Raw genomic sequence first — 9,238 nt, 5'->3', positions numbered from 1 at the left:
TTGGTTTATAAAATGTTTTATTCATGTTAACATAGCTGATACATAGGGATTCAAACAGTTCCACAAGGCTTTTGGGGGACTACAATTGAATGAATAGCAAAACAATAGTGGTCCAAATCTCTAATGACAATCACTGGACAGACTAACAAATCACCCTCTTGTAGGATGTGTACAAACCTGCATTGAAAATTACTAAACTTGACTTGTGTGTTACAGCATTTGTTCCCATTCCAGTGTAATATCTCAAGAGACATGCATAACAGAATTGTCTTCTTCCCATTAAAAAGGTCCCTGCATTTGGTCAGACAAGCCCCACCCCCCAAACAGGCATGCTTTAGTGAAAGAGTGGCATCAGGGCAGAAAGTGAGGATTTAACCAATTGGCACTACTTGGCTGTATTATAGTATTTGTTGCCAGCATGTAAAGTGCACTAGCTTTCCCTGCAGTATGAAAATTTAATCTGCTTGAAGTTGAAGACTTCAGCTGCTGTAACCGTACCACGTAACTGTATAGAGACAGACACACTGGAGAAAAAAAAAAAAAAAAAAAAGATATGGGGGAAACTTGTTTTTATATCCAACATTTCTTATCGGGGGGAAAAAATCCAAACTTTCTCAATTGATGGGATTTAGGCTTCCAGTTGTTCAACAAGGGGACTTCATTTTTTCTGCCTCTAAATTGAGCTAGGAGTCTGATATCATGTCAAACTATCAATCACGTTTCTACAGCTGAAACTGCACAAATGGGAAGGCCAGGACAAACACAAATCAAAGGAATGGAGGGTTTTCTCTTTTCACCAGTTGTCCAAATCTACATTGTGAAAAGCATGATTTTTTTTTTCCCCTTACACGACTCTTCAGCAATGGGTTTCATTGGTAGAATGTTTGAGTGGAGCAATAAGGAATGAAGGATGTGTAAAAAGTTTTTTTTTTTTCCTTTTGTTGTTTTTGGAGATGACCCCAACATTGAGGGTTTGTGTTTTGTTAGTTCTCATTGTCGCCGCCCTCTCCTGCTTCTCCAGCATCGCCTTCCTCGGCAGCGGTGTCTGATGTCCATAACTGAGGAGAGAAACAGATATATGAAATATTTAAAATACAGTGGACTACAGTCAAATATTTTTTCTATGTTTTGAAGCCTTCTATGGGTATATGCATAATGCCATAATGACTGTAAAAACATGATCAGCAATTTGTGCAAATGTACTACGAAAACCAAAATCTGAGCTCTACCCATTGACTACCCATTTGCGTCTCATTAGAGATGTTTCTGAACACCTGTACAAAGCCTGTCATTTGGACAGTTTCTCCCTTTTCTTCCTTACAGATCTCAAGGGACCATTACAAGAGACTTGTTCTGTCTGGGCTGGAAATTTCAAGTCATGGAATATCTTCTCAGACCTTTCTAAAATCTTGCCGTATTGATCACTCAATCCTGACCAGTTGCACCATATATAGCACTTAGCATTCAAGCCATAGTGACTAGTATTTTTCCTTCAACAGAGCAGATGGTCTTGTATCTTGAAAATATATTTGCCAAATAATTTCCAATCAATAGAAGTTTCCACTAAAAAAGTACATTCTATAGAAATCACCTGCGCAACGTCAAGCAGATACTAGAGTTCACCACAGCCAGTACATTCTTAGCATCAAATCGTAGAGGTGCGAGCAAAATGTTCTTCATAACCTTTTGGGATTTCAAGGTACATGACTTTGATCCAGGTTTTTCCATTCCCATATAAACCCTATGCCTTTGAGGAGACAATGTCTGGAAGTGTGTTCCGTTATATCCAGCTGTATGGTTCATCTCACCCCGTAATATGACAGCAGGCTTTTGGCCTTGCCTTCAAGAGTGGCCATTTCAACAAATTAGTTTGTTAGAAAGATACTGAGACCACAAGACAGACATTGAGGCAACACTATTGTTACACACTGAAGATCATGTTTGTGCCATGTGAGAGAGAAACACTCACTGTCAGGTTGTCTCTGAGGAGCTGCATGATAAGAGTGCTGTCTTTGTAGGACTCCTCATTTAGCTGGTCGAGCTCTGCGATGGCATCATCGAATGCCTGTAAGCAAAAAGGAAAACGTTAACACTTGCAACAACTTAGGACACGAGAAAGTGACTGATTTTTGGCTGCAGACCTTTTTAGCCAATTGGCAGGCTTTGTCTGGGGAGTTGAGGATCTCGTAGTAGAAGACGGAGAAGTTGAGTGCCAAGCCCAAGCGGATTGGATGTGTGTTGTCCATTTCAGTCTTGCTGATGTTAAACGCTTCCTCGTATGCTTGCTCTGAGTTTTCAATGGTCTCTGGAGACAGAGAAAACAAAGAAAACAAATATAATAGTGAGTCTATATATATGCCGAGGTTGAGATGCAAGTCCAGACAGGTTTCTAGTCAAAGCTTAAATACTACGACATTTTGACTCACTGGATCAAACATGATTAAAGCAAGAGTTTTATTGTACAAAAACCCAAGAATAAAAACAACAAATCTGTGGTTTTACGAGCAGTTATGTGCCAGACTATTCCCCACAGTTGTTGCAGCACTTCCAAAGCAACCAGCAGAGACTTCAGGAGCTCAGTGCTTCTGGCCAAGAAATAGTCAGTTGCCAATAAAATATTTTAAGATTTCGGTTTTTGTACAGATTAAAAAGAGAGATATGATGTGTTAATTAGTGAGCATTGGAGGCACTGGTAGACAGATTTTGTTATCTTTGGACTGAGCCAGGCTAGTTGTTTCTCCCCGTTTCCAGTCTTTGTGCTAAGCTAAGCTAATCAGTGGCTGGCTCAAGTATGATATTTACTGTACAAAATTGAGAATGATGGCAATCCTCTCATCCAACTCTGCAAGAAAGTGAAAGCGTGTTTCCCACTATTTCAAGCGCTTCATTCAAGTATAAGACTGGTGAGATGATCCTTTGAAATTACCCTTTGAAATGACCAAATCAAACAATAAATTGATCTGGCTAAGAAGTATTGTCTGTGTAGCCATTGTCTGTGCTTCTTCCTATGTGCCATAAAATCCCACTGTTGTCCAAAAACTAAAAACGATAAGTGAGCCACACAGTCTTTATTACCCACACATCCCACATATATTCTCCTGCTGCCATAATTACTCACCAGAGCATCAAAGGTGTATTAATCTTCGGCAAAAAATGGTTACTTACTCCTGTTTCAGTAAATTTAGCTGAAATCTACAATGCATTGTCAGTTTTTGTCTTTGTCTATAAGGCTGCAAGATAATGACAATAGTTTTGTTTATGTCACTGAATCTTATGTTACATTAACCACATTATGAAGATGTTTTATCCAACCTTGAAGCTATTTAGGTGGAATACTGAGAATACTGGGACATTTCCAGGCAACTGATTAGACAGCAGGAACATTTCTGTATCAGCACACCATTCCCTATGATTAAAGAAAATTCTGTCACTATACATTTTTCCCTGTGGCACAGCTGAAGGCCCTCTCAATTAGCTGCCACCCACTCCTGTTATACCCTCCTATCAGATGGGGCCTTGTGGTCACACGACTGTGATGCATTGCCCTACTTGACATCATTTCCAGCTCTTAGCTCCAAGACAAAATCTGACACTTTCCTATTTGGAGTGTGAAGAGGCCCAAAAGAGGGCAGGGGTCTTTTAGCTTTTACAAACAAATAAAAACAACAACTGGGCACTTTAAAGACTCCCCACTAGAACATACAAAAAGAAGCCAAGTAGTAAGTAACAAGAAACATTCACTGAAAAATTAAAATTAAGGAGTTTCTTCCAGGAGAAAATGCCTTTCTAAACAAAATACAGTACAACTGTAAACTTACTTTTTTTGTCGTCTCCAGAGGCAACTTCAGCAAGGTATCTATAGTAGTCCCCCTTCATCTTTAGATAGAAGACTTTGCTCTCAGAATTTGTGGAGTTTTGAATTAAATGATTATCCAGCAGTTTCTGTGAAGAGAGAAAATGGCTTGATTAATTCAATTAGATGCATGGAGTAAATAATGAACAGCAAGTCTCTTCAGAACAATCAACCAAACTACTAGCACACTGTGGCGTCTGACTGACAGATGAAGAGCCAAATCTGAAGGATGATTTAAAATAATAATTCACTGAAACAGCGAAACGCTATATTTACTGAATAGTCACCAAATTGGGCACAAATTAAGGTGTGAGAACAAACACATCCACATGGCATATTACAACACTGGATATAGGTGGGGCTCAACCATCACACAAGTGTCCCATTAGCCTCCATCCACCAGAGAGCACTACTCCCTTTGCTCTTCATAGCTGCTCAGATCATTGCATGTGCTTGACCCAGAGCCATTTAGAAGAAACATTTTGCTTCTTGTCAGTTTCAGCTAAAATCGCACCAAAATGGTCTGCAACCAGGCCAGGCCTCTAGTGTGTCCCCCACTGTCTTCTGCCCCAGATTCCACACTCCTTGAATAAGCACTCTATAGCAAGGTATGAGGTCTTATTGCTGATTTTAACAGACTTGGCATAATTTTTTCATTCCCTACTGAAATTTACTCACAAATGTTCCATGAGCAAAGTCTAGGGTAAGATGCAAGCGCTGCCTGAGTTGCATCATACTCCCAATTATTACTTGAAACCGCAGAGCTCAGAAAAGGACCACGCTTACGGCAGGTGCATCTACATTGGCTGGGATGTTCAGGATCTGCATCTTTTAAGTCTATATAGTGCAGAAATAAGACCAAAGATAACAGCTAAAATTGAGCTCAGATGTTCAATGATGAGTTTACTACTGCAACTGCTTGCTCCTTTTCAATTAGATCACCCTCAAGTGTTGAACGTAATTACACAATATATAGCAGAACAGTGGAATTCAAATATTCATTTCAACAACCTTAAGATTAAAATTATTAAATTTTTCTCAGTGCTTTCCCACTAAAAATGCAAACTGCAGCTTTTGGTGATTGCTCTCTCTAAAAGCTACAATTAGTTGCTTAAACAGCAAAATGATTTAAACAATATAGAAATAGTAGTAGTAGTGTGTTAATAAGTGGGGTTACAAATCACATCCTTTGATTACACTCTAGGCTAAGTCATCCGTCTATCAATGGACATGTGAAGATTACCAGGGATAATCTGTGTCAGTGAAACCATGGCTTAAACTCAAATTAACTGATTTAGAGAGCAGATTAACCGTTCACTCAAACTGAAAATGCTTGCCAACACCTCAACCCTAATGACAGTCCTGACTGAGATGCAATAAGGTGTTGTAGAATAGATATAAACATCATCTTTGCCTTCAACTTAAATAAAATGTATTTTCCAAAAAAAGTAAAAAAAAAGAAGAGCTTTCCATTCCAAACCCTGGCAGAAAGAAGCTGCCCTTGTCTGAGCCAAATCCACCCCAGCAGCCACTCCCCAGTCATTTACTGACACAAAGATTGGCTCAGCCGAAACATGCGCATGTCTCAAGTGCTAAGCATTCCTCTTTCACTGCATGCTCTGCACAATAGACAAGAAGAGTACCCTCGCTCTCAGTGCTTTCACACAAAGCTCTGATTTCAGTCACCATCGCTCAAAAGAAAGCACAAAGTGTGGCTGGATTAAAGCCTGATTGGTTATGCGAGTGAGTACCTTTAAATGTACATATATATTTTCTTCCAAATATGGACTAATACCTCATCAATTCAATAAGCTGTGAGGTGGTTCTTGTTTTTATTTTATATTTTACTCAGCAAATGTGAGAATCAAGACATGTGGCAGTCTCTGTGGCAGAGTTTGATTTTGAATTGTGCCTCTGTCACATCACGAGCAAACCAGAAATACAGTTGGAAGAACGTGCACCTTTTTGTAGCAGAGTGAAAAGCCTTAATCTGCTCAGCCGGCACCCTGTCTGGTCTACAAGCCCTACATTCACATGTAAACTTGAAACTGGAACCCAACCATCCCCAGGCCTCTACTGCCTCTCAACTGAGACCTGCTTTCAAGTGAGATGCAAGTCCGCCTGGTTTCACAGTCTGCTGTGCAGGAAATCGAGACAGAGGGGCACACAAGCAGCTCACTTGTTTATTGCGGTCTCTGCTCTTCTGCCTTTGTGGGTGCATAACTAACCTGTCAGGCGTCTGCAGACAAGTTAAGGCATGATGACTGACACACCCACCTCTGCTGACAAACCCTCAGTCAACACTCACCAGCAGAGACACAGAAAGCTGAGTCACAGCGGTGCAAGTGCATATTCTCAGGAACACGCATGGAAAGCTGGTTGAAAATTAAAGGCCCCATGCAGCTTTGTAGTGCATTTTTAAAGACAGAAGCTTCAACCCAGATCTCCTCTAATCCATCATCAAGGCATCAAGGAAATAATGTAAAGCACCAATCTGTGCTGTTGCATTAGATTAAACAGGAGGTGAAAGCATACCCCTCCATCAGTCCTTGTGGAGAATAATATCTCAGAATGCATTTAGTTCAACTGTCAAGCACAGCCTCTCTGGTTTCTAAAGTTGGCTCTGCAGCAGGGTGTCATTTTTGGTAATCTGTACATACTGGGCTTTAGGGAAAGTATGAGTCATTTATGCATGTAAATTCTTGCACTTGGCTAACCACATCAGGCTTCTGCCAGATGGGACTGCATGGATACAGAACGTTGCACAGCTTTACAGAACATAGAGTATAGAGCGCATCTTTCCTGTGTGCGTCCCGAGTTCTTTCTCTCCACCCATTCAGACACACCTTTCTGGTGTAGTCACTATGACCTTTTGTCAGTTCACGCCCTCACAAGGTTTCAAGCCCATTGTTCTAAATCCAGATTCCCAAAAGGCAGGAACAGTGGGAGGACTACATAATACTTCCTTGTCCTCTCCGGCTACAGAGGCCATATTTATACAACAGAGGAGCTCACAGGAAACAGGGCAGATGCCATTTGACACACATTATTGTAACAAATAATCTCATTGTCACTTTACATTTTGTGAGCAAAGATGTGTCACAAAAATACAAAGCTGTGAAAGACATTTTAACCTTTAAGTTGAAAGAATATTAATTTAATTGTATCCCTAAATAGCGTTCCATTTTTTCCCCTCCAACCCTTCACTACTTGCCTCAAGAGCAAGGCTGGGGGAGTATTAATGAAACCACATTGCAGTTATAGCCATAATAGATTGGACTTTGTTAAATTATAATAATGCAGTGAAACAAAATAGGTGGTCTCCATCTCACATAGAGGTAACATGGATCCATGCTGAAGTTAAACATTTGGGTAAAAACTGGACACTTTACCAAAACGTTGTTGCAGATCTCTTGCAGCTCATTCTCCACCTTCTCCCGATACTCCTTGACCAACTGCTGCTTCTTCTCGCATCCCTCGGTCTTCAGTCCGATACTGGACAACACCCTCCATGCGGACCGCCTAGCCCCAACCACGTTTTTGTAGGCGACGGACAGCAGGTTCCTCTCCTCGTTTGACAGCTCGCCTCCCTTCTCCGTAACCTCCTTCATGCACTCTGCCATGTCGTCGTAGCGCTCAGCCTGCTCCGCCAGCTTGGCCTTCTGAATAAGATCCGTTCTTTCCATAGTTTATATATTTTTGGGGACTGAGAAATCAGAAATCCGTGGGTATGTGACAGTCAAGGACTGTTGGGTTGAAGAACGGGTGTAGGAAGGGATCGGCGATGTTATTCCCCACAGCAACGTTACAAGCTGCGAAAATGAGTTCATACAATTAGTAGGTGTCGATAAAACTATGCAACTGGAGGCAAAATCACCTGCCGATGATCATCACGACATGAAAGCACATGCATCCGCCTGGTATGAACAAGAAAGTGGCACTGTCTAGGTAACAGCCCGTCATTAAAATAATTTAAACGGAAGAAAATCAGTTTTCAGACACATTCATAGTTACTTACAAAATGACCTGCCCACTTTCATCATTATTAATGTACATCATTCCTGATTACTTGCCGTGTAAAACAACGAACAAACCCTGTCTTTATGAACGGTTTCTAATCTGAGGTTGACTGCGAGCATCGGAAGCAGAGATCGGCTGGCAAGCCCGTTTCGCACGGCAACCCGCCACAAAGCTGTCTGGAACAGCTAACCAGCACGCTAGCTAGAATTAGCTAAATCGGCCACTCCTTTCAATAAAAAAATGTCACGTTAGCGTTATTCATATCAAACACCAAACGCACCACAATTTCTCAGTTTAGCGATCAACCAGCGATCATATATCTAAAGGAAAAGACAAATAATAAAATACTCATCGTTTCTGACCTACTGAGGTCCAATTTTGCTCCACAAATTGATCCGATTTGAGATGTTGGTCAGAAAGGCAAAGAACGGCAGTACCAGCGAAAATACAACTGAACTTGCTAAAATAGGGCGGTTCAGTTGAATGGCGACTCTCCAATCATAAGTCATTATCTGACTTGATCGACAGGCATATTTAGCGAGGTAAACCAGTAGTTGTTTAGCGCGGGGGAAAGAGGTGGGCCTTCGGGGATAGTTTGACAGACCGGAACACTGCAGCGGTTGGGGCCACGGGGTTTCCTCCAATTAGAACAAGGGATGAAGACGTCATCGCATTGCCATGGTGATGCTCCTCCAATCACTCCCTGCTCTCACACGCTGTAGGCACTGTAGGCGGGCGTGGCACTCATTCCCTTTAGTTAGACATTTATCTTTCTTAAGTTTTTATTCAAGGATTATCTGGTGATATATTATATTTTTCGTATTGTCAACAAATTCCATGAAAACACCAAAACCAACGATGAATTGACCCGTCTTGAATTAAAAAAACAATATAAACACATCAGTGAGCCTCACACATGTCACCCTGTACTGGGTGACATGTTCCTTCATTACAATGAACGTGGGCACTGCAGTTCCTGCCTTGTTTAACATTTGCCGAATACAGTGCCCAGTTTTTTAGGAAATTATTTGCCTCTTTTTACAAAGGAAAATATATTCAGATTTGTCTCTGTAGTAGGAACCAATGAACATGGAGAAGTTGAAAGGTATTGAGAGATGGACTAGCACATTGATTTTGGTCTTTTCATAAAATTTGTTAACAGTAAGAAAAAACATAGAGTAACTCCAGCGTTATCCTTTGAGACAGGACTTGTACAGTGTTTAAAATAAATAAAATAATTATTCAACGTTTATACCATGATATGTAACCCCAGGTTCAATAACAGTTTGTCCTTTTGTCATATTGAGAAAAAAATGCCTAATCTTGTCCTCCTGGGTTTTTAACAGTATAGATGGATTGCCACAC

At 40.8% G+C, this 9,238-nt stretch overlaps 1 protein-coding gene across 3 annotated transcripts; it reads right to left on the bottom strand.

The window, feature by feature from the left end:
• On the bottom strand, window positions 1-8,325 carry LOC139297183 (14-3-3 protein zeta-like). 3 transcript variants are annotated; one of them, XM_070919748.1, is made up of 6 exons: window positions 8,236-8,325; window positions 7,246-7,665; window positions 3,819-3,942; window positions 2,142-2,305; window positions 1,970-2,065; window positions 1-1,058 (listed from the first exon to the last, which is right to left on the bottom strand). In XM_070919748.1, exons 2-6 carry the CDS (start codon window positions 7,537-7,539, stop codon window positions 984-986), a joined length of 753 nt encoding a protein of 250 aa, XP_070775849.1. In that variant the 5' UTR covers window positions 7,540-7,665; window positions 8,236-8,325; the 3' UTR covers window positions 1-983. The 3 variants fall into 3 exon arrangements, with proteins under 3 accessions (XP_070775849.1, XP_070775850.1, XP_070775851.1); XM_070919749.1 differs by having other exon boundaries at window positions 8,240-8,298; XM_070919750.1 differs by lacking the exon at window positions 8,236-8,325 and adding an exon at window positions 7,927-8,037.
• Window positions 8,326-9,238: the final 913 nt, after the last annotated feature.

Source organism: Enoplosus armatus, chromosome 15, assembly GCF_043641665.1.
Source record: "Enoplosus armatus isolate fEnoArm2 chromosome 15, fEnoArm2.hap1, whole genome shotgun sequence".
In the NCBI taxonomy this organism is placed as follows: Eukaryota; Metazoa; Chordata; class Actinopteri; order Centrarchiformes; family Enoplosidae; genus Enoplosus; species Enoplosus armatus.
Note: the sequence above shows the minus strand (reverse complement) of the source record. Positions and strands in the feature narration are given on the sequence as shown.

What these genes read in the sequence shown, in the direction of transcription:
- LOC139297183 (XM_070919748.1), bottom strand. Translation starts at nt 7,539, where the DNA reads ATGGAAAGAACGGATCTTATTCAGAAGGCCAAGCTGGCGGAGCAGGCT. An exon ending in AGATCTGCAACAACGTTTTG is followed by an intron (nt 3,943 to 7,245) that starts GTAAAGTGTCCA and finishes CTCTCTTCACAG; the next exon opens with AAACTGCTGGATAATCATTT. An exon ending in TCCTCAGAGACAACCTGACA is followed by an intron (nt 1,059 to 1,969) that starts GTGAGTGTTTCT and finishes TTCTCTCCTCAG; the next exon opens with TTATGGACATCAGACACCGC.